This window comes from Eubalaena glacialis, chromosome 2 (assembly GCF_028564815.1).
Source record: "Eubalaena glacialis isolate mEubGla1 chromosome 2, mEubGla1.1.hap2.+ XY, whole genome shotgun sequence".
Classification (NCBI taxonomy): domain Eukaryota; kingdom Metazoa; phylum Chordata; class Mammalia; order Artiodactyla; family Balaenidae; genus Eubalaena; species Eubalaena glacialis.
In genome coordinates this window covers 25701486-25726475 of record NC_083717.1, presented here as the reverse complement: position 1 = coordinate 25726475, position 24990 = coordinate 25701486, and the positions used below count along the sequence as shown (strand labels likewise).

The 24990-nt window shown below is 51.3% G+C and overlaps 1 protein-coding gene across 1 annotated transcript in view; it reads left to right on the top strand.

Annotated features, from left to right (window-relative positions):
• The first annotated feature begins 3040 nt into the window (after positions 1-3040).
• The window catches only part of PFKFB3 (6-phosphofructo-2-kinase/fructose-2,6-biphosphatase 3), an 83571-nt gene continuing 61621 nt past the window's right edge, over positions 3041-24990 (top strand). Inside the window, exon 1 of the mRNA XM_061179594.1 lies at positions 3041-3192. Within this exon, the coding sequence (XP_061035577.1) occupies positions 3177-3192 (16 nt within the window). The 5' untranslated portion in view covers positions 3041-3176. The remainder of the gene's footprint in view (positions 3193-24990) is intronic.

Here is a 24990-nt window from a genome sequence, read left to right as displayed (position 1 = left end):
CACTTCCTGCCAAGAGCCTGGGAACAGGTCACCAAAGCCAGGAGGAAGGCAGCTCATGCCCTGGGTAAACAGAGCCCAAGATTCTGATCTAGCTCCTCCAGGGCCTTCACCTCACCGCTGAGTTTCACTTTTCAAGGGCGGTCTGGAACCAGGAGAACCAGCAACATCCTTATGACCTGCGCACCTTGCTAGATGGGCCAGTTCCTAGGCCACGCCCCAGACTGAATCAGAAACGGGGGCTGAGGCCCAGCGGTCCATGTGGGCAGCCCTCTAACCTCCTGCCTGCAAGTTGGGGTGCCTCAGGACCTCAGGTGACCTCAGATTATGCTGCTGGCGGTGACCATCCTAAACTGATGATAAACTGGGGCCTGGAGGAGGCCTTGGCGTTTCCTCATGGTTGTAGCAATTAGGCTAGATTTTAAAAACATCACTTTGAGGTACTAAGAGGTCCTTAGGAGAGGAGCAGTGTTGAATCAATAGTGCATTAGATTGAGAACAGAAATGTCAGCAGACACAATTGAAATTTGGTGAACACTGATGAAATGACTTAGTTTATGACTCATGCTACATTGTTGACAGGGCCTGGGAATTTATTCTCAATTTCAAATTGCTTCCAATCTTTCCTCCACGTCTGAAAACCAGAGGGCCATGATCCACCACCCCAGCCCAATTCCCCCCAGTGCTGGCGGTGATGAGTTAGTGCTTCAGCAAATCCAGCCGTCCACGCCACTCTTATCTCTTGCGTGAACTTGCCTGGGCTGTTTCTTCCCTTCTGCAAGGGACAAGCAGAAGCCCTCTGAGATATAAGATGTTGACATCAATCCTTGCTGGCTGCCTCTGACTGGTGGTGAAAGAACAGATGTTCTCAGGATTGTTAAACAAGCACTACAAAAATCTGAGAGGGCTGCTCTCTGAACACAGGATGGTAACCAGACTGTAAGGAGTCCTGCGTTCTTTTTCCTGCTGGCGTTAGACTCAAAGCCGAGGTCAGGCTGCATGAATCTGAACCCTTCTGACACCCAATGTGTGGGTTTTCCACACCAACAGCCAGTTGTCCAGCCCTCTGGACACTAACTGGATGTCCTGCAATTCAACTCAGCTCTGAAGCTACCCGGGTTTAGCCCACATCCCACAGGTTACGGCCTCAGTCCCGCAAGACTGCCCCACTACAGATGCCCAGGGTACCCATCTTCTGTCCAATTTGGCTACGAAGTCTGGGGATCCTCCAACCCCGTCCTTTCCGGTTCGACAATTTGCTAGAATGGCTCACAGAACTCAGAAAAGTACTTCACTTGCTATTATCAGTTCGTTATAGAGGATGCAAGTCAGGAGCAGCCAAATGGAGGAGATGCACGGGGGGAAGGTGAGAGGGCAGAGGCAGGCGGGGCCTCCGTGCCCACCCTGGGTGCTCCACCCTCCCAGCGCCTCCATGTGCCCACCAACCAGAAGCTCTCCGAGCCCCGTCATGGTGGGGTTTTTACTGAGGTTTCATTTTGTAGGTATGATTGATTAAATCATTGGCCATTGGTGATTGAACTCAATTTCCAGTCCTCTAATCGTGCTTGGTCTTCTGGCCACCAGCCCCTCTCCTGAAGCTATCTAGGGGCCCCCAGCCACCGGTCCTCTCCTTAGCATACAGAAGATCACTCCAGAGATTCCAAAGGTTTTAGGAGCTCTGTGTCAAGAACCGGTGAAAAAGACCAAACATAAATTTCTTATCGTAGCACAATCAGCCATGTGAGTCCGTAGGGCAGTAAAGGTGCCAACCAGAAGGGCGCAAGGCCCGTCCTCTCAAAGTGCATGTCCTCTGGCTTCAGGATGACTCACAGCAGTCTGAGTCCGAGATGTGCGGTCTTGACACTTTGTCTGGCCTTAGATACAATCTGCCTTCCGTGGCAGCTAAGTCCACTGAGTAAAGTGCACGTCCACCAGGCATTATGGTCGTGGCAGGGAAAAGGGCAGAGGGAGCTGGCCATTGCTCCCAGCACTGAATCTGGGACTCCCCCAGCATCCCTCACTTCCTGCTCCTCTCAGGCAGACTGATGCCTACACTCCTCAGGGCTCACCATCTGGATCTTCAGCTGGGTCCGTGCAACAGTGTCTTTCCAGGAGGCTCTACCATGTTCCCAAGCCAGCTGATAGTACAGTATCTGACCCAATGGCTACTTCCTTCTCCCTTCAAAAGGGGGTGGGGAGAGTTCGGACTATTAATCATAAAAGACAACAGGCTGAACAACTGATTCTGATTAAGAAAAGATTCAAAAAAAAAAACCACCAAACCACTGGCTCTGACTTTTCCAGCTCACCTGGATGGTTTTTTTCACTATACAGAGAGTGGGCCAATTGCTATCTGCATGGGTGCTTTAAATATTAGATCAGGAGATTGTGGCAACACCGGTCTTCAAACTGCAATGTAAAACAGCACTTGTCACAGGAATTAACTCTTACCTGACTGGAAGGATGACCTGCCTTTGAGACTTTTGAGTCCGCCAAATAATAAAGCATTTTCTCAGGTGCGGATCTTCCCAAAGGCAAAATAAATAGTAATGTGAGGGGTGAGCCCCCTCCCCCATTTCTCTGGGTTATAGTTCCTTAAGTCCCACTACCATCATTATTTTTTAACATATTTATTGAGCTGTGTGTGGGATTGCTCCCTCCAGCCCTCACTTAATTTCAAGTCAAGTCAACCAGCCTTTGAGCGGACTCCTGGGCCTGAGGACAAAAAGATTAAAATGGAATAAAGTTCCCCAAATACTTCCAGGGATGATGTCCTCCAGCCGCCCAAAGGCGTGGATGAGTGAGTTGCTTTTCTTGTCTATCAGGAGTTTCCTTTCCGCTCAGGGGCGTCAGGAGAGGCAGGCCCAGCTCCGTTGCACGGCGTGGGGGGCTCGCGACCCAGACCCCGGCTCGGGCTGGGGAGGCCGCCGGCGCGCTGCCCGGCCAGGAGCTCAAGGGTTAAGCGGTTTCCGCGAGGCCCGCCCCGGGCCCTCGCTTCCCGCTTCGCCGCGGTTCCTCCCTCCGCCGGTGACGCCCAGGCCTTTGCCCAAATATGTCCCTTTCCCCCTCCCTCGCCCAGCACCCGGCGCCCGTAGGCACCCCCGAGCCGCGGGGCTGGCACTCGGACGTCGCCCGGCCTCGGTGTCCCGGGCCGGCCCCGCCGGGAGCGCCCCTCCAGGATGCCCTTCCGGAAAGGTAGGCGGAGTCCCCCCCCAGCGCTCCCGGGCCGGGGCGGGAGACCTGCGCCGCCAGGTACCGGGGGGCGGCCGGGAGGGCGCGGGGTCCGGCCCCGCACTGCCCCTCTCCTGCCGCATCGCCCCTCCGACCCCACGTCGCCCCCTCCGGGCACTCGGCTGCCGACCCCACGTGCCGGAGGCGGCGCGCAGAGCGCGGTCGCGGTACTTGGACCGCACCCGGATTGCGCCGCAGCAAGTTCTGAGATGCAGGTGGAATCGGGTTCTCCCGGCGGACTGGAGATTTGGGGCGGGGGGTGGATTGTTATACGGTGGCGAGAGGTTTGAAGCGTGGGGTCCCGGCGGCGCGCTCGGATTGCGGTCTGAGTCTCCGGGAGGGAGTGGAAGGCGAGGGGTTAGGGGGGGCAGCTCGGCGGTGTGGAAGCAGGTCCGAGTGCGGGTCCTGTCTTCGGCCTTTTCTACCCTCTGACTCTCGGGAAGTCATTTAACCACCCGGAGCCTCAGTTTCTTCATCCGCAAAACGAGCGCGTGAACCGGGACGGCCGTGTGGGGACCGGGACGGGTGAGAGGCACGCGCCGCAGCATGCAGAGGCGCGGGGGAACGGCCGGCCGGCCAGGCAAGACCTGCCTCCCTGTGCCTGGCACCTGGCAGCCAGCGCCCCACCTGGCCCACCTGCACCGCGGGCTGGGTGCGCGAGGCCTGCCGGAAAATCCCAGATGCTCGCGGGGCCCCATTTTCCGGGCAGGGCGATGGAGGCCCTGCTGTGCCCAGGGCGCTGCAGAGCTGGGCCGGGACTTGCCACCCTCAGGTCGGAGCCTAGGATGGAGGAGACTCGTTTTACTTTCCGAGTAGAGCTGATTGGCTCCTCCTGCTTTTTCTGTTTGTGTTGGAAGGGGTTTGGGCTCGGTGACTCATTGTCACTCTGACCCAAGGCTTCCCCACCCCCACCTGGGTACCACTGACCGGGGCGAACAGAGAGGAAGCCGAGACTCCCTCCCAGGCACCCGGGTACCTGGGACTGGCTGCGTGGCTTCCCGCCGCTGCCTCCACCCCACCTTTCTGGCCGCCTCTCTCATAATCCCGATGAATCGTCAGGTTAATGCTACGGTTGCCAGTATTACCTTATTGGCCTTTGTCCCTTAAACGGAGGTTGCTAAGGTGCCACTGTGAGGTCCTGGTTGTGAAGATACACGGTTGGCACTCCCTGTGCTGTGGGGATGTTGAGAAGGAAGGTGAAAGCCACGAGCAGGGACCGAGGCTTCAGTCGGATCCTCAGCTGATGACGTGTGGTCCCAAACTCACCGTCTTCATTGGCTCCATTATTCCATATATAACGGCAACGCCGTGTCCCTGGACGTTCCCCCGAGTCCCCAGCTGACCTCATTTAGCTGCAGTGTGAATGGTCATTTATCTGCTGTGTTCTGTGGCCTCTGGAGGCAAACTCCTAGGAGGCAAAGTGCCCGTTTACTTGTCACGGAGCTGGAGGGAGCCGTATGGAGGAGGCTTAAGTACCTGGGCTGTTGAGTGAGTGTTTACCTGTGAAGGTTTCCCTATGTGATGGCATCATTAGGTCACATGCGACAGACGCCCGTCTGCCCGCCGCCAACCACATTAAGCTTTGATTTTTTTTTTTCTAATCTGAAGAGAACACTGCTGCCTGGAGAGGTGAATCCTGCCCCTCCATTCTGTGAATGCTGATTCCTAAAGGTCCAGGGTGTGAGAAACAGGCGTTGTTGGGTTTTCTGGAAGCTTTGGTGTGAGCCAGGGCAGGGGCCCTAGAGGGCTTGTTTCCAGCCCAAGGCAGAACCTCCCCACTTGGCTTGGTTGGAACCTCCTGTTGAGAAGTGAACACAGCAAGTGGAAATGATGGCGAGGCCGGGCTTGTTCAATGTGGTGATGAGACGTCATCTGGACCTGCCTGGAGGTGGAAAGGTGGGCCCGTGACCCGGGATATGGCACCCCACCCCTGGAACTGTCCCGGTGCTGGAGACTTCAGCATATGTATATATATGGAATATATATACAGTATATATTCAGACTTCAGTATATATATACTCTTTTATGCTTAAAAAAATTTTTGAACCATCTGAATCTACTAACTATTCAAAAAAAGTAATTTAAAAAATGGGAAATGAAAAGACTTTGCTTCTCGCCCCGCAAAACGAAGAGAAGCCAGATGGAGAAGGACTTCCTTGTAGCTAACGTCTAGAAGGTTAATTGACCACTGATTCCCTTCCCAGGCTGTGTTTCTGTGTCTTGACAAGTAAGACTCGGGGACCAGCTGGGTCAGGGCCTGGCAGGAAGCACACGCCTGCTCATATAGGGCAAGTTGAGAAGAATTTAATGAAGGGCCTGTTACAAAGGTTTGGGTTAGGGTAGAGGAAAACCACAGGGGATATTGCAGAAGCCCAGGCAGTCCCATCCCAGGCCTGAGGGGTGAGGGTCGAGCGGTCACTGGAGCCAGTGGCCCGAGGGGGGCTGGCCCTCCCTGGAGGATGCAGGCGGCTTGTGGCCCCGCAGAGGCCCCACGCTGCTCCCTCCCTCTGACCCCAGGACATGGGCAGCCGAGGGCCAGGGAGCCTGTCATGTGTGTGCAGGTCAGCCTGCGGGGACCGGAGACGGGTGGATTTGCCCTTCATGACAGCGGATCTGGGGGAACAAACAGATGACCAGCCGATCGTTGGTACTCGTCCTGGGCCTTGCCTGTGAGAGGCTTGATCAATGGCACTGAATGTAATTAGGGCAGAGTTCAGTGACTGCACGCCACTCACTCGCTTGCTCATTCATTCGTTCGTTCATTCATTCATTCTCTAGACGGAGCACCTGCTCTGCGCCGGGCACGCTCGAGGTTCTCTGTGAATGACAGACTTGGCAGTTCCCTCGCCGCAGTCACACCTCCCTGGTGTGGTCCACCTGCTGTGATAATGGCCAGCAGGGACCGTGTAGCCTGAGATGGGTGAATGGTGGGGCGGGGTGGCGGGCAGTAGCCGATGGTGCCCTTCCCCGCCGGCTGAGGGCATGGCATGCGGGCACCGCGTTCACACTCACATCCGCCCTGGCCTCTCTGCTTGGTGGCTCCAGGGTGCTGGGCGCTAGTGGGGCGAACAGAGTCCGACCCTCAGCCGAGCTGCTGGAATTTTGAGATGGGCTTGAGTAAGAAGGAAATGCCCTGACGTGGACCATTAGGGAAACTCGTGAGAACAAAGGGGCGGGAAGAACTTAGGTGGACCCCAGGAGGAAGGTGGTGAACGGGGTGATTAAAGCTGGAAACTTCTCCATCTGGAGGATGTTAAAGGCAGGCTAGATGGTGATTTTCTAGGGGGTTGAGGAGTGCTCTGTTCAGAGACTGTGGTCTTGGCTAAATTCTCGAGGTCCCTTTCGGGTGGAGAAGCTGAAAAAAATGTCTTCAGATGGTGGAGTCCTAAGTATTCCTGCACATCCTACCTTCAGTAGGGATGGGGATAGGGGTGAAGGTTCTAATGATAAATAACAGTAAGAAACCAAACACACTTAGGGACCACCTTCCAGGTCCTGTGCTGAGTGCTTTGCACGTGTGCGTTTGTCCTCACAACTACCCCAGGGGCTATTATTTCCACTGTGAAGGTGAAGGAAGTGAGGCTCAGAGAGGCTCCATACACAACAGTCAACTCGTGTGCTGAGCAGCGCTGGACTGAGGCTCTGCCTTTCCGGCTCGGACCCCCGTGACGGGCTAGCCTGGGATGTGGTATGATGTGTGTCAGGCTGAGACCGTACAGTGTGATAAGTCTGCCGTTATTAACATCAGACGTCTTCCACGTTAGAAATGAGCCAAGAGACAGACTTAGATGCCTGACTCTTCTGAATCCTTGAGAGAGGCAGGTGGAAGGGATGGGACTGCACGTGGGGACAGTCGGCGTTCCCCTCTCTCCCGTGGCCCCAAGGGCACAGCTGTCAGGGGCTGGACTCATAACATGGGTCTGGTGTCGTGGAGATGATAGGCCAGCCAGATGTCAGGTCACAGCTGCCCAGGAACTGCCCCGTCCCCTGCTGGGCACAGAGGCAAAGACAAGTCCCACTGTTGCAGGAGATGCAGCACCTTAGGGGTTCCTGCAGGTGAGCTGCTTGCAGCGGAAACTCCATCGCAGTTAGGTCAGCATTTTTGGACCCAAACCCGGAACCTCTCCTTCCTTTCACTCCCAGTAGAAGAGCAAAGAGCAGATCCCGACTAGACTCGGCAGGGCTGGGCTGGTCCCTGGTCCTTTCATCCCTCCCCTGAGCTCCGGTGCTGGGCCGGCACCGCCCTCCACTCTGGGGCCCTGCGGGCGGGCTCTGTCCTCAGGCACACTTTCCTCCCTTGGGGTCTGGCAGCTTGCTGGGCAGGACGGGCTCCATTTCAGACACTACTGCCCCAGGGAAGCACCCGCCAACCAGGCTGGGCCTGCCCGTTTCCATCAGGGCCTCTGTCTCCAGGTTTCCCTTCTGAATCCTCTGCTTTGTCTTCTCAGGCCTTTGATCCCTGGGCTGCGCCCTTCTAATGCCTTCCCGTTATCTTAAAGCGCGTCCTCTGCTGTGGTCCGTGTCCTCAGTGTCCAGTAGTGGCCACCAGGGTCCCTGTGCTCCCACATCTGTGCTTCCCTCCTGCATCCTCTCCCCTCCGAGGACCCAGCCGCACCCTCCCAGGTGCTGCCATCCTTCACGGTACATTTGCACACGTGTGGATATACACGTGGGCACGTGCAGGCTTCTGGTGGTTCCTTAAGGCCCTGCTCAAGTTCAAGTCTTCTCTGCCCTGTTTTCCATCTATTCTACGCAGATGGGGCTCTTGCAGGCAGTTACTTGTCCTCGCACTTAATTGTCCTCCATTTGGGGGAGGGTCTAGATCTCATACTTCTGTCTGGCCAGGTGATAGCAAGTGCTTCATAAATCCTTTGCCTGGTTAATTTGTCCAAAACTCCATTTTCTTCTGCAGTGGGTAGTTGCAGAGCCGAAGTAAGACCGTCAGATCCCTAAAAGATTAGGGTCATCGTCCCACATGTAATTTAAAATAAAGACAATACCAAGTCATAAATGTAAGCAAGGCGGACACTCTTCTGATTTTTACTATGGTCACGATTTTGGTGCTTTTGGGTAAAATAGCAGGGTCCAAACAACAATAACAACAGCACCTGATGCTGTGTGCCTGAGTGTGGTCTGCACCTTGGTTAGTTCAGACCTGGGGGCCCCGTGCAAGCAGGCGCTCTTCTCCTTGTGGAGCTAAAAGTACCACATGCTCAGGAATTGTACATCCGTGAAGCATCCAAGCATGCATCATCCCTTTACCTCCCCTGCAAGGAATGTGAATCTTTAACTTCACAGGACTTTCCCAGGGCAGGGCCTGGGTGGTCACCTGTCCCAGCTCCTGGCACCTACGCGGGTGGCCTCCTGTTTCCTCCTTATCTGCATCGGATTCCTGGGAGGTGCCGGAATCAGCACCTGGGGGCCCTACAAGAGGCAGGCAGACTGTCTTCCTGTCCTTCCCAATTGCTGCATTTAGATGAAAGCTGGATAAAACGAACACAGGAAGTCACAAAGTCACAGGAGACACTCGGGAAGAGCAGGGGGAGGGGCACAGGCAGTGAGGGGAGGGGGAAAAGGAGGGGAGGGGAGGGGAGGGAGGTCAGGAGTGCTCCCACCCCAGGCCCCTGGCCGGCAAGCTGTTCTGCAGGAGTTGAGGTCCGAGGTCTGTAACCTAAGAGCCCGGGTCTTTTATAACCTCTGCCGCCCAGCCCCGCAGTGTGATGGCCCCAGGTGATGATCCGCAGAGGCCAGGAGGAGGAGGAGCGAGTCGGCGTTTACAGACAGGCTCTTCTCTCAGTGTTTATTCATCATTGTTGGGACAGTCCTGAGAGCGGCTGGGGCAGGGCAGGTACCCACAGGTGGCAGAAGTGACGCGGAAGCTGCAGGAAGCATCTAAGGATGTGGGGCCGTGCCCTCAGCAGGAGTCAGATGTATGCCGTCGGGGAGACACCCTGGCCGGGCGCTGGGAGACCCAGCGGTGGCAGGTCCACCGTGTTGGTGACGGGCTGGGTCTCAGGGCCACCCCTGGATGGCGCTCGGCCTCGGTTGACCCATCTGGAAACAAAGGGGGTGAAGTGAGATTCCCTGCAGCTCCGGTCCAGAGACAGATGCTTCCCAGTTGCTGGGACGCTTGTCACACATGCGCCCCGTCTCCCCCTCCGAGCTCCTTGGCTAAGCCGGGCCACGGGAGGCTGGGGGTCCCCGCTGGGCCGGGTTCTCCAGGGACTCTGTCCCGGGCACCCTGGCCTGTCTCTCCAGCAGCTTCAGGCGGGAGGCGAGTGGCAAATGATGGCGTCTTGGGCCTGCGGTCTCTGGTCTCTGCACTCCTCCGGCTACGACTTCAGGACGGAAATTGGACCAAAAGGAAGTCGGTGTTGGAGCCTGCCTTCTGTGGAAGCACACGGTACCCTTCTGGAACCTGCCCGTGATGTCAGGCTGACATCATCCTGGGTCTGCATCCTGCAGGGAGCTCGCAGCCACCATCTCTTTGCGGGTCTCCCCAGAGTCTAAAGGAATCACCAGTAGCAGGGCCTTCCGTGCGGAACTTCAGCAAAGAGTGACCGAGCCTCACGTGTTCACAGGGGGCCTGGGGAAGAGCTGTAAATCATGTATATCAAAAATCAAAGCCCCGGGGACTTCCCTGGCTGTCCAGTGGTTAAGACTTCACCTTCCAATGCAGTGGGTGCGGGTTCAATCCCTGGTTGGGGAGCTAAGATCCCACATTCCTTGGGGCCAAAAAACCAAAATATAAAACAGAAGCAATATTGTAACAAACTCAATAAAGACTTTGGAAAATGGTCCACATGGACTTCCCTGGTGGTGCAGTGGTTAAGAATCCGCCTGCCAACGCAGGGGACACGGGTTCGAGCCCTGGTCCGGGAAGATCCCACATGCCATGGAACAACTAAGCCCGTGCGCCACAACTACTGAGCCTGCGCTCTAGAGCCCGCGAGCCACAACGACTGAGCCCACGTGCTACAACTACTGAGACTGCGCGCCTAGAGCCTGTGCTCTGCAACAAGAGAAGCCACTGCAATGAGAAGCCAGTGCACCACAACGAGGAGTAGCCCCCGCTCACCGCAGCTAGAGAAAGCCCGCGCGCAGCAACGAAGACCCAACACAGCCATAAATAAATAAATGAATAAATAAGTAAAGTGGTTCATCTTATTAAAAAAAATGGTCCACATCAAAAAGTCTTTAAAAAAAACTGAAGCCCTAGTGTTTCCCACATAAGTTCAATTGTGAGCAACTTGGAAAATGCAGAGAACCGCAAAGAAGAGCATGAAAGCCGCTCATCATTTCACGACCTGCAGAGAACAGTTCCAGGATTCCTCCTGGTGACAAGGCCGGTGGAGGGACAGCAGTAAGAGGAGCAAACCCCCATCCCACTGGCCTGAACCAGCACGTCCGGCTCCTGCCTGCATCTGTGTCCAGACTGAGCGAGGGGGCCCAGCCTGGAGGTGTCACAGCCCTGGTCAGGGGCCAGGCAGGCGACGTCTGCGGAATGGGAGGGTTTGGGGCTGTGCTGCCCTGGCCCTCCTGCCTGGAAGTGCAGGGATGCTGATGCTTTTGAGAAAACAACCGAGGGCCGATTGCTTTGGTATTTTGACTGTTGGCCTCACCTGCTGCACCCCAGCGATGGGATTCAGGAAGGCCTCCCGCTGAGGCGTCATCCAGAGGCCTGGGGACGAGGGCCAGTCTTCACAGGAAGGGCAAGATTCCATCAGCCGGTGGGGGTCAGACAGGAGTTTAGCAGGGTGCCCCCATGTGGGCTTTGAAGCAGGAAGAGAGAAGGAGAGAGGTCCTGAGCACAGAAAGATGCATTTTGATGCAGACTCTTGGGAAAGCCTGGCCCTCGGCACCACGCCCCCTGACTGCTGGGGTGGCTCATGCTGCCCGGGAACAACGGGTACAGGGGCACCGTTTGTCTCATTCCTGGCTGCACATTTGTGTTAACTGGGGAGCTTTTAAAAAAAGTCGGATGCTCCAGAAATTCTGATTTAATGGTTCTGGGTTGATGCCTGGGCAGAAAGATTCATGAATCAATCTTATCTGTAGGATACGAGGTACACAGTGACATTTCCAGTCTATTCCATTTCATTAACAAAGATTCTGGTCGGGCTCCAAAGACCCATTTCAAGGCCACGAATGGGGAGAGACCCACACTCTTGAAAATGCTAGGAAGCCCTCACCGGCACCTCCCAGACTCCCTTGCACCTCGGGTTCTGGGTGTGACTGAGGGTCTCTGTCAGGTCTAGGGGGTGCAAGTGACCTGCCTGACCTTTGGGGGGTGGGTTTCTGAGCCAGGGGGCCGTGGGAGGAAGCAGCGGATCCATCTAGAGGGAGGGAGGCCCCCATCAAGCAGCCATCTGCACGGGCCATGTTTTGCTGGAGAACATCATAAACATTTTGGGAATATAGGAAAGGGAGAGTTACAGCTGAGGAACTTGAGAAGAAAAGGCAAGAAACACACTAGGAGGCCGGCTGCGCTGCCCCTGCCTGTGCCGACTGCCCCCAGCCCCGTGATGTTATCAATACTTTTAGTCGCCGCCATTAGCCCTTCCATCATGTGGCAAATGTCTGTTCAGCGCCTCGTGGAGCAGGGCTGGGTCAAGTGCTGAGGGTGCAGCAGGGAACTGGACAGAGATGCCTGCCCTCGTGGCCTTACGTCCTGACGGGGAGACAGACGGTAACAGACGAGTGAGTACGGTATGTGTCCAGTGGGTACCAGTGCTGGGGAGAAAAATAACACGGGAAAGAAGAGGGAGGGGATGGGGGCTGCTGTTTTAAATAGGATGATAGGCTGGTCACTGAGAGGACATCTGGGCAGAAACCGAAGGGACTGGGGGAGTGGACCACACGGTATCTTAGGAGAGTGGCTGGCAGGGGGACGTGTAGGTGCAAAGGCCCTGTGGCCACAGTGGGCTGAGTGTGGAGGCCAGTAGGGCTGGTGTGTAGTGCATGTGGGACATGGCTCAGAAAGCGTGGGTCATTTGGGTCCTCGAGGCCATGGTAAGGCTTTGGCCTCCTCCTTGGAGTGGGTGGGAAGCCCTGGGAGGGTTTTAGTGGGGGCGAGGCTCGAGTGAACTTTAGGTTAGCAAACCCTCTGGATGGTCCGTGGCTGCCCTCCTGAGATCAGGTTGCAGGTGGCACGGGAGTCGGCTGAGGTGGCCCGCGAGCGGTGCCTTGGGCTGGGGTCCGGGTGGTGCAGTGGGAGGTTGGGTTCTGAGTGTGTTCAGGAGGTAGAGACCGCGGGACCTGTGGATGGATTGGACATGGAGGGAGAGAGAGTGAGTCAGGGTAGCTCCCACGACTGCCCCCTGGCTGATCTGTGGGGATGCTGAGGACATTAACAGCCTCAGGACCAGCCAAGGGGACAGGTCACAGCGGGGTGGGGTTAGGGGGCCTGGTGCCTGTTGAGTAACTACGAGAGGATTCGAGAGGTTTGGGACTCGGCACGCGGCCCTCTGCAAAGATCCGTTATGCTCCGGGCTCGTCTCCAGATAGATGCTTCTTGTAAGAAGTAACTGGCTTCCAAGTCAAATCAGGGTTGACCATTCTTGCCGCACATAAGGGATCCATCAAGTTTCCGTGTGGCGCTGGGCACAGATAGTTTCCAAGCTGGGAGGGAAGCGACTGGTAGGTTTCCCACGGGGCCAGTGTTTCCATGTCAGTAGTACCAAAGTAGCAATTAAATTTCTCTCCCTTCCTCAGTTTCCTTAAACTGTGAAGGCCCCCATTGTGGGGAGAAAAGGAAAACCCCACTCCAGGAAGGCTTCCTGAACAAACTCAGGCCAGCCACCATCTGACCAAGTTAGCTCCTAACCAGCTTACCCTGGATCACCCGCGATTTCCCTGTTTTAGCCTCGACAGTCCCAAGACCCAGCCACCTCCTCATCCCAGGCAAACTGGGACAGTGGGTCAGCCTCCCCACCTCCAGCCAACCCTCATGCCTTGGGCTTGATGACCCCTAGACGGCCTCATGTTAGAGAAAGACGTTTGAAAACCTCAACCACGTTTGAACAACAAATAGAATCCAAGCTAATTCTGTGGCCCTGGGTTACGGCTTGAAAGTATGGAAAATACGTTTCAAAGCAATTCTGCCAACAGCTGCATCAGGAAATCAGAGCAAGAATTTTATCATCAACTTGCTGTAATAACAGTACAGAAATCTGAATCTGCAAATTGCCTGGTTTCAGTGTGAAAATCCTAAAATTCAAATGTCATCCCCTTTTCATGAAAATGAGTCAGTCAGCATCCACTTTACCATGAATCATGTTTGCTATTGTTACATCATTTCCCAGATATAAGTGGGGAAAAAAAAAACAGAAAGCAGTTCCAGCTGAAATCATGTTTGGTGCAAATCCCGGATGATATAAAAGCTTTTTGTATAAAGTCATTTGAATGCAGTGAAAGGTCATATGGTCACTACTGCTTTAGAGGAAATTGGTTTCTTAACCTCATAAAACTCTTACAAATTCATTGTGGATGACTCCCAATAAGTAATACATGGCATGACACTAAACTGGTCATCCGCTCTCCAGGAGAACCAGCCGTGCCCAGCAAGGGGACAGGCCTGTGTGTCTACGTGGCCGTGTTCCTTTCTCTGGCTTCTGTTAGAAATAACCAAATGACTGGTAAAAACCTTTTAAAAATCAGGGAGTGTGTAACGGGCTGAAGAAAAGAAGAGAAATTTAGCCTCTTCACTTCTCAGGAAAACACAGATGGAGATCACCGTGGAAGGCTCCATTTTACCCTTCTTTGCTGGCAGAAACGAAGTCTGACGTTATCAAGTGTCGGGGAGAATGCTGCTCAGAAGGGTCTCTGATATATTGCTGGTGGGCGTGGGAAACGTTTGGAATTGTAAAGTTGAAATCTGCACACCCTGTAACCAGGTGTCATTCCTGGGTGTGTCACAGAGAGACTTCTGGCCCGCTGGTGTTCACTCTAAGACTCTATTAGGAATGCCTTTAAACAACCTGAAAGCACATGGACAAGAGAAGAATGAATTCACTCTTGGTGTAGTCCCATAAAAGAATATTCTATGGCCGTCTGAATGAGCTACACTCTGAAGACAGCTACACTCAGTATTGTCCATGACAATTTAAAAAATCTCAAAACATTAGATACAGTCAGATACTTTTTAAAAAATAAAATTAAAACAATGAAAACTAAACAATATGCTTTTGAGGAATACCTATATAATAAAACGATATTTCTTTTATGAGATTCAGGAGAATGGTTACTTCTCTCTCGTACAGACAGACGTCATCAGAGCCGGTAATTCAGATGTCGATTGGCTGATAGATTCCTGGTTGTCTATTATATCATTAAAACGAACCAACATACAGAAGAGGGCCATTCAGGGGTCAATGATGGGAGCGTGAGATGAACCAAGGGTTAAGATTAACCCAGTTCTCTATACCCAAATCACCAAAGCATGAAGAGGAATTTTCCTTCCTACTATGTTAAAAAGATCAGCAGCTCCCAAAGCTGTAAGTTTTCATGGTTTATAAAATAGCTGTAAGGCAGTTAGATTGCTGTTTGTGCCCACAGGAGGGATTGTTTGCTAAGTGAGTGGACGCGTAGCAAGAAGAAGACGGTCAATCCAGGACTGAATGTCACATAGCATCTAAATAGAACATAAAGTCATATTTTAAAATTTTAAATTCTTGTTTCTACTATTACCAATTATATTTAAGTTTTAACAGAGAAATGAAATGATTTGGAGAGTCCACTTCAAATAGTAGGTACTTTAAAGTATTAGGTCCTTAGAGGGAAGGACCCAGATTAGAGACAGGACCGTAAATGCGGTGGGTGGTCCTGCCTGGGGTCCTGGGCGTGATGGTGCCCATCGGCAGAATTCATTTGGAGCCTGTATCGTATTTGAGTTAATTTCCTGCTTTTGATGGTTGTCCTGTGGTTATGCGTGTAGGCGAGCATCTTTGCTTTTAGGTAAGTATTAAGGAGGAATGGGGCACATTTTATCCTTGTGGTTCCAAAAAAAATAATATGTATGAATATTTAATAATTAAAAATACTATGTGTGGTATTTTGTATATGTAAAATATGTATATATTTATTTAAATAGTGATAACACGGACTGATAAAGTAAATACGGCAAAATGTTAACAACTGGTGAATCTGGGTGGAGGATACATGGAAATTCTTTGTGCTACTTGAAATTCTTCTGTAAGTTTAAAATTATGTCAAAATGAGAAGTTAAAACAGAGGTGAGAGGTGTGTGGTCACCTCTCCAGCCTCATCGCCTTCCCCTGCCCCTGGTTCCTCTTGGCATTTCCCATCACTCTCCTTGGCTGTCCTCACCCCACTGTGTCTAAGGGTACAGACAAGGGCACTTTAAAAAAATTAAAAAAAATTTTCTTGGCTGTGCCGCGCAGCCCCCCCAGGGATTGAACCCGCGCCCCCGGCAGTGGATGCGTGGAGTCTTAACCACTGGACTGCCAGGGAAGTCCCAGCAAGGGCACTTCTTATACAAAGGATTCATCGACTGTATAACCCAGCAGTTCCACTCCTAGGAATATGCCCCAGAGAAATGAAAAAACACATCTATGCAAAAAGACATGCGTGCATTTTCATAGCAGCATTACTCATAATCCCCTAAAAGGAGAAGCCACCCAATGTCAGTGGACCGATAAATATTTTAAAATGTGGTATATCCATACAATGAAATACTATTCAGCAACAAAAAGGAATGAAATATGCCACAACCTAGAAACCTTGAAACACACTCTAAGTGAAAAAGCTATTTCCAAAAGATTGTATGATTTCATGGATACTTACTGTCCAGAAAAGGCAAATCTATAGAGACAGTAAGTAGATTTGAGGTTGCCTACAAGTTAGAGGCGGAGGGAGATGGGGACTGAGACAGCTGAAGAGTTCTTCGGGGGGGGGGATGGAAGGGTCTTAGATTTGTGATGTTTGCACAAGTCTGTGAATATACTAAGAAACAGTGAATTGCATGGTTTTAAATGGATGAATTAGATCTCAAGAAAGCTGTTCCAAAAAACAAACAAAAAGAATTCACTGTCTTCACGGCAGCTGGTTTCTCAGCCTTTGAGAAGCAAGGTTTGGCTCCACCTTCTGGATGAGCAGAAAGAGAAAGATTTCATAGACCTTGTCAAGGTGACGGATGACCAGGAGGAATGGCTGAGGCTGGTCCTGGGTTCCAGGCTCCGTCTGGACTTCTGCCTGCCCATCACTTCCTTGTCCTTCTTCCGTGAGGGCCAGCCTCGGGGCAGGGGGGCTTCGGGGCAGGGGTGACGTGGACCTTGACCTGGGAGCTGCCTCAGGAGACCTCCGGGAGTATAGGAGCGTGCTGGGCAGGCGGGAGGGACCTGGGTTCCAGTCCTGTGATGTCTCTACCTGTCGAGGGACCTCTGATGGTCGCTCCATCTCTCTGGACCTTCATTCTCTCCTCTATAAAATGGAGGAGTTAACTGGGTCATCTCTTCCAGCAAGTTCCTTCTGCAATTCTAGTGGTCTTCTTTCATCTCTCATGCTGTTAGGATTAACAGCATTAAACATGCGTTTGATTTTTAGCACCCAAAGGGCTATAGTAATGATTCTTACGTTTGATTTGTAATATATGTATTTAGTTATCTTGATGGGTATCATGAATATCTTCAGAAAATTAGCTTTAATTAATTGCTCCTCTTCATGCCCTCTACAAAGTGTGTGGCAGACTGAGTTCTGGGAAGACCATGTGTAGAGGCAACTTGAACAAATCACGACAGGCCAGTCTCTCCTGCTCTGAAGTGTCATCTCTCTGTCCTAACCTGGGGCCCGTACACCTTACGTCTTTAGTGATTTCAAAACAGTGGTTCACACCAAGATCTAAGTCAGTCTTTTTTGTTATTGGTTTGCATTTTACGTTTTTTTAAGCTGACGTGTAGCATACATGCACTAAGTGTACAGATCTCAATCAGCTTCTACACATGTACACATCCATGTGACCAGCACTGGGGTCAAAGCTAGAGAACATTTCCAGTCCCCAAAGGCTCCTCGGTGCCCTTGCCATTCAAAACTCTTCCCAGCAGGAACCCCTATTCTGACTTCTCTCATTAGAAATCTTGTTTGTTCTTGAATTTTACCTAGATGATATTATGCATTACGTATCTTTTTTGTTTCTTCTGAATATTTTTTATATCGAATTATAGTTCATTTACAATATTATATAAGTTTCAGGTGTATAATGTAGAGATTCACAATGTTTAAAGGTTATACTCCATTTATAGTTCTTAGAAAATATTGGCTACATTCCCTGTGCTGTACAATACATCCTTGTAGCTTATCTTATACATAGTGGTTTGTGTCTCTCAATCCCCTACCCCTATATCTTGCTCCTCCCCCTTCCCCCTCCCCACTGGTAGCCACTAGTTTGCTCTCTATATCTGTGAGTTTGTTTCTGTTTTGTTATATTCACTAGTTTGTTTTATTGTTTAGATTCCACATATAAGTGATATCATACGGTATTTGTCTTTCTCCATCTGATTTATTTCACTGAGCATAATGCCCTCCACAAGTCCATCCATGTTGCTGCAAATGGCAAAATTTCATTCTTTTTTTAACATTACGTATCTTTTGAAGGTGGCTTCTTTCCATCAACATTCTGACCATGAGATTTTCCCATGTGGTTGTTTGTAGAAGGCTTAGTTCATCCTTGTTGCTATGGAGTGTTCCATTGTGTCCTTTCTGTTGTTGGTGGACCTTTGGGTTGTTTTTGGTTTGGGGTTATCATGCCCTGAGCTCCGATGAACATTTTATTTGTACCTGCCTTTTGGTGGTGAAAACACTCATTTCTGTGGACTTGCCAGCTGATGGTGGAGATGGAGGTTTAGCTCCTCTAGCACCTGGCTGTAGATGAAGTTCTCTTTTGTGGATTAGAGATTGTGTTTTCTACTTGATGTTGGAGAAGGATGCTGTCTTCCTTGGGAAAAGTTTACCTTCCGGAGATTTTTTTCCCCTCATATCTTCCTTACTCTGCCTTCGCTCCTGGAAACACAAAGTTTTGCAATTCTTTACATTTCTTGCAATTTCATTGCATGCTTTTCCTTGTGCACACCCCTCACTTTCCCAGCTCTGCTTTTTCTCATCAGCTCCCTCCTTGGATGCATCTGTACTCTACCCTTCAAGGCCCAACTCAAAACACAGGCTGCCTTAAAGTCTTTTTAAAATTTGTCTAGTGTTTATTTTTAAAATGTTTATAGGTGTTGAATTCACTATTACAGTAGGAGAAATTCTTTACTTTGCAAAAAAGATCCAGCATTTTCTTCTTTTATTTTTAGATTTAATTAATTAATTTTTAAAAATTTAGCCTTACAGTCTTCAAGCCGGAGGTAGTCGTGGTTCCTGTGCTGTAATGTGTGTTCATTCCATTTCCCCAGCTAGACTGTAAGCTCCCAGGTAGTGTCCTGTTGTCCAGCCTCGGGCCTGGAAGATGACTGACAACCATATATTGAATTAACTAATGAATTAATAGGAACATTAATACTTCAGTGCACAGAAGAGGCCTCAAAGAATGTCATTCTCTGACTTGAGGGTCTTTCTTGCTTCTTGATTAAATCAGAATCTTATCCCAATCCCTGACAACGATCACACAGAAGGTGCGCTTCGGGGAGCCTGACCTGCCCGCGAAGGAACAGAAGCCCAGAAAGCCGACACCTTTTCCAGAGTCTCTGGGGTTTGCAGCTGCCTGGCTCGGGAGCACCCAGCCTCTAGGCCTTCATGTGTTGTTGACCCTGCAGAATAGCTCTGATGGCTTCTTCTGGGGCATTTCCTCGAGTTTTATTCTGCATTGCACCTCTCCTTCATTGCTCCCCCTTCTAACCAAACACCTCTTTTTCAGAGAGAGACGAGTTAGACGCTGTTCTCTCCAATATGCTTAGGTAGGATCCTAAGTTATTGAAGCCGGGACACCCACCATCACAACCACACAGGGTGTCTGGGGGGACGTTAAGAACGAATCAGAACCCCTGAGAGGACCCCCCTGGAACACGAGGTAATAGAGTTCAGGCGGTCCTGGGTCCCTTCCTGAAGGTTTGAGAACCACTGCAGTGTGTGTGAGATGAATGGACGGGACAGGCCTGACTGGCTGTAACAAAGGAGACACGAAATGCTTAAGTGACAGCAGAAATGTGTCCCAGCACAAGTGGCCGAAGGGAGGCCCAGGTTTCAAGAGACCTTTTCTGTGACCCCTGTGCTTCCTAATTATCAATGTCCACGTTGTTCTTTGATCTGCAGCAGAAATGGCAGCATCTGCCCTCCTCAAAGTCTGTTATAAAGTGGCCGCCCACTGAGCGTGTGAGCCTCCCTAAAGGGGACAACTGCCCTGCTCAGGAGGCGGGGGGCCAGGGAGCAGATGGGAAATCTTTTCCTGCACCGAATGTTGGATAAAACACCTGGGACTCATTTGCCCCAGACGTGTCCCTTTAATTGCATATGTATTTTATTTGTGTGTCTACACAAACATAACACTTTTAACTTACACTTGATGACTCAGGAATAGTTTTCGGCTGCATGAGCATTAATTGCGTGTGTCAGGAAAGTAATAAAAGTGTGTGATGGCAACGAGGGACACTCCTTGCCTGGAGGGTTTTCCATTTCTCTTTTTTACTTAAAAAAATGTTAAGCATTTAGCAAAGTTGCAGGCACGGCACAGGGAACAACCCGTGTCACCTGGATTCCCTGGCTGTTGCATTTTACTGTGTTATTGTCTCAACCTGTTTTGCTGTTGAACCATTTGAGACTTTGTTGCAGACATAATGACACGTCATCCCTAAATAATTCAGCGTGTTCCTCCCCAGATCAAGAATGTTCTCCCTCCCTCTTTTTTTTTTTTTTATAAATTTCTTTTTCTTTATTTTTGGCTGTGTTGGGTCTTCCTTGCGATGCGCGGGCTTCTCACTGCGGTGGCTTCTCTTGTTGCGGAGCTCGGTCTCTAGGCGCGCGGGCTTCAGTAGTTGTGGCTCGCGGGCTCTAGAGCACAGGCTCAGTAGTTGTGGCGCACGGGCTTTGTTGCTCCGCAGCAGGTGGGATCTTCCCGGGCCAGGGATCGAACCTGTGTCCCCTGCATTGGCAGGTGGATTCTTTTTTTTTCTTTTTAACATCTTTATTGGAGTATAATTGCTTTACAGTGGTGTGTTAGTTTCTGCTGTATAACAAAGTGAATCAGCTATATGCACACACATATCCCCATATCCCCTCCCTCTTGCGTCTCCCTCCCACCCTCCCTATCCCACCACTCTAGGTGGTCACAAAGCACTGAGCTGATCTCCCTGTGCTATGCAGCTACTTCCCACTAGCTATCTGTTTTACATTTGGTAGTAAATATATGTCAGTGCTACTCTCTCACTTCATCCCAGTTTACCCTTCCCCCTCCCCGTGTCCTCAAGTCCATTTTCTATGTCTGCGTCTTTATTCCTGTCCTGCCCCTAGGTTCATTAGAACCATTTTTTTTTTTTTTTAGATTCCATATATATGTGTTAGCATACGGTATTTGTTTTTCTCTTTCTGACTTACTTCACTCTGTATGACAGACTCTGGGTCCATCCACCTCACTACAAATAACTCAATTTCGTTTCTTTTTTATGGCTGAGTGATATTCCATTGTATATATGTGCCACATCTTTATCCATTCATCTGTCGATGGACACTTAGGTTGCTTCCATGTCCTGGCTATGGCAGGTGGATTCTTAACCACTGTGCCACCAGGGAAGTCCAAGAATGTTCTCTTAATTTGTCCATATGGATTTGGGGATTTTTAAAATTATGATCACATGTGTTAGAATCCATTCCCGACGTGATGCATTTTGACGCTCAAATCATCCCAGATTTGGCTGAGACCCTTTCAACATGGCTGCCATGTCTCTTTGACACATTCCCTTTGCTTTCTGAGCTCTTCCTTACTTTCTGGCACGATCAGGTGCTGCAGGCTCGCCTCTACAGCCTGTCTCAGCCTTGGGATCAGCCATTTCTCCAAGGAGCCCTGGTTACTTTCACCGGAGGATGGGAGTTAGAAGCCAGACCTGGGCTCTGGTTTGCTTCCTGCACCTGGGCTACCACCGTTTCTAGGGCCTTTTCAATGGGCAGAGCTAGGAAACAGATGCTTTAAAATATCATAAATTCATACTGCTCTCTCGTATTCCAGTCCAATACCAGACAGCTCTTCCTCTCCTTCCTCTCCAATTCCATATTTACTTTTTATATTTTCCCCAGGAATCTTTTTTTTTTTTTTTTAAATCTTGAACCTCCTTTACTCCTGGTGTTATTAATTTGGTAAACAAAATTCCTCATGATGAATGCCTGATTCCCCAAGAGCAAGGGCAGCGAATGGATCATAAATTCAGTGCACAGGTGGGGGCTGACACCGAGTCTTCTGGGGCCTTAAAAAATATCTGCACAGGTAGGGGGTTCTGGAGGAAACACAACCAGGAATTCTTCATGTTATTTCTGTACCTGCCAATCATTTCACAATGCATGTATGTTACTTTAAAAATAAGACACAGGAATTTATAAGGGAAAAGTTCGGGGGACGGGGTGTAGAACCCCCTCGCTTGCTATCCGAGCCCCCCCCCCCGCCCCCCGCCTCCTCGCACTCTTCTGGTCAGCAGAGCTGCTCCTCACCCACAGTGATGGGAGCAGATAAGCAACAGGCAGCTCGGACCATCAGGCATTTAAAAAGGAGAAAGGAAAAGAAAAATACTGAGGAAAACCAACACTAGAAGAGAGAAGCCACAAGCTTAACAGATACAAGTATTAACAGACAAGACACAGAGTTCTTAGAGAACAGAGAGGCAGACTGTGGGATTGATGATTAACATCTTCAGAATGATTAAAGCGGAGTCACATTGTGAAGAGGCAGCGGCTGGTCCCCCTCGCTGTGACCTGGGAACTTGTTAGAAATCCAGAATCTCAGGCCTCACCCCAGAATGACAGCAGGACCTGTATTTTCCCAAGACCCACAGGTGATCTATATGCCTATTGATGTCTGTGCAGCGCTGAGCTGGAGGGCCTGGCGTTTGAAATTTTGATGATTGGATGGAAAAAATGATTGGTGGACTGAAAAGCAGAAGTAGATTCAGCTGAACTGAAAATTAGTGAGTCAAAAGCCCCAGGTGAGGTGGTCTCTTTTAGTACTGCATCTGAGCTTTCACTGGCAAAACCAGACATTAGGGGAAAACAAGGAAAAATATTTTTTCTTGGAGTCCTATATTTAGTATATAACGTACCAGTGAAATGAGAGCAAAATAAAGATGCATTCAGGATGGCAAAGATTCAGACAAGTTACTAGGCTCATGCCCTCTGGCAGAGGGTCTGGGGAGTGAGGGGGACTGAAGGATGATGAAGGTAGCTGAAAGAATTTAATGTTATCAGATATGAGAAACAGTGGTGAGTAACGAAATAGAAAACCTAGATTAGGTTTCAGTAACTCTCGATGAGTAATTTTAAAATATGTATAACTAAAATCCTAGATAATCTCAAAATGGAAGGTTGCAGAGGGAAAAGAGAGGAGGGCAAAAAAAAGCCCTATATGGATCGGATGCCAACATTCCATCCTACTTATTGCAGGCGAGGAAAGAAATTTTCCCTCCACCCTTCTGGGTCGTTGGCTGAGGACTCCCCCTCCAACAAAAAAAAAGATTAATAGGAAAAAAATTTTAAAATGATGGACGTACGTGTACCCACAAAGATATGAGATTCAAAAGGCTGCCAGGCAGTTGAGGCTTATATACCCTCCTGAGCTAAGGCCAGGGATGGGGGTCTGGGGGCTTCTCAGGGGAAGAAGGCAGTTCACTGGAAGGCGAGGGGTGGAAAGGTGTGGTCCACAGTCCCCCGCCCTGCAGACAGGTGTCTCAGGTGAAGAAGTGCGCCTTCCCAGAAACAGGCCCCCCTTCTAATGTAAATTTCCCTTGTAAAAGGGTAACTTCTCCTGTGTCTGCGGTTTCTCAAAAATAACCAGCTCAAAATAACCCTTAAGCCAAGAGGCATATTTTGGGGTGGCAGATTCTGCCGCCCTTGATACACCTCCTGGAGCCAGGCTGTGGGGACGGAGCTGGGCAGGTACCGTGGGATAAGGCGGGGCAGGCCCAGGGCAGGGCTCTGCGGCGTCTCCCGGTCGGGAGGCCAGGCAGGAGCCTGCCGGTGGAGCCCTGCTCTAGCCGCCGCGCCCTCCTGGGGCTGATGCCCTACGCGCAGGTCAGCTGAGCCCGGCGGCCCCTGGAGAGGTCACTCCCGGACACGAGGCAGCGGCGGGGCGGGGCCTGGAGGGCGGGGCGGGGCCTGGCGGGCGGGGCGGGACCGGGTGCGCGGTCGGGCGCGCGGATTGGCTGCCGGCGCGGCGCACGGGCCGGTCAGCGCGCGCCCCGCCCCGCCCCACGCCGCGTTCACGTGGCGCCACCCCAGCCTGCCCCGCGGCGCGGGTCCTGCACGTGGGTGCGGCGTGCACCCCGCGCTGCCGTGCAGCCCGCGCTGCCGTGCACCCCGTGCTGCTTCCCGTCCCCGCGGCTTGGTTTCATTTTCCGGCCAAGGGTTTCTTCCGAGAAGGCCTGGGAGTGGCTGAGCTTTGTTAAAGGGCCAGAGGAACTAGGTCGGCAGGTGGCTTGCCGAACCCGGGCGGGGCCAGGCGGGGGTGGGGGGGTGCGCGCCGCAGAAGAGGAAGGGGGTCCGGGGAGGCATTAAAAAGAGCCCTGGACGCGGGAGATTGCGTAAGCGCGTGCAGTGTTTTTATCTTCTGGAAGTAAATAGTGCAGGTGCGGCGCGCTGCGTTTTCCTGCCCGGCAGAAAGACGTACCAAACCCGCTGATCGTGGACGCGATGTTCCGTGTGACATCGTGTAAACAGCCCACACAGCCACCCTGAAAGGACGCCTCCCGAGGGTCGGGGGCCTCAGTGAACTCCAGAAAGCGCAGCCACCCCTGCATGCAAGCTCTCCCAGCCCTCTCCCCTACCCCCGGGTTGAGGCCCGGGCCTGACCCCGAGCTGAGCAATTCCCCTCAGCCCGCATCCCAGCCCTCCCCCTCCCCCAGAGCCTAGAATGAGTTGGGACCGTGGCTACGTCCGACTCTTCTCTCTGAAGTTAACTTTCGCAGAGTGACTCAGCTAGTGGAGGGTCAGGAAACCAAGTCATATGAGGAGTGGCTGAAGAACTGTGGTGTTTAGACCAGACAGGCCTCGAGGGCACACGAGCCCAGATGCAAATATGTGAAGGACTCTCGGATTGCTCTGGTCCCGTCCCGTGCTGCCTGAGCGGACAGAACAGAGATGCTTACAGGAGGTGAATTTCAGGTCAATTACAGAGACGGGTCAGGGAAGAAAGTTGATGGCGTTTTCTCCAGGAACCTGCTACAGCTAGGTGTTTACATGTATCAGTAGGAAAATGGTGGAGCTTAGATTCAAACTCTGATCTGCCAGATTCCAAAGCCCTTGCCTTTTCAGTTTTCATGATGTATCTGTTTTAATGGGATGGGTTACTTTGGGGGTAATGACAGTGCCAAAGGGTTTCTGCACTATTGGAGTGCATTGGACTGGAGGATAGTGGTGTCACTGAATCTCTAGCTCTGATGAAGAGGGAGGTTGTCCTGGGCCAGACAGGATGCCATGGCTACCTGAGAAGGAGGAGGCCCCCTATCTCACCAGCAAGTCAGATTTTCCAGCCACGCACATCTCTGATCCATTGTCCCTGCAAGTGCTCTCACACTTGTTAAAGCAGTCTTGACTTTGAGTTTAACAAATGTGATCACA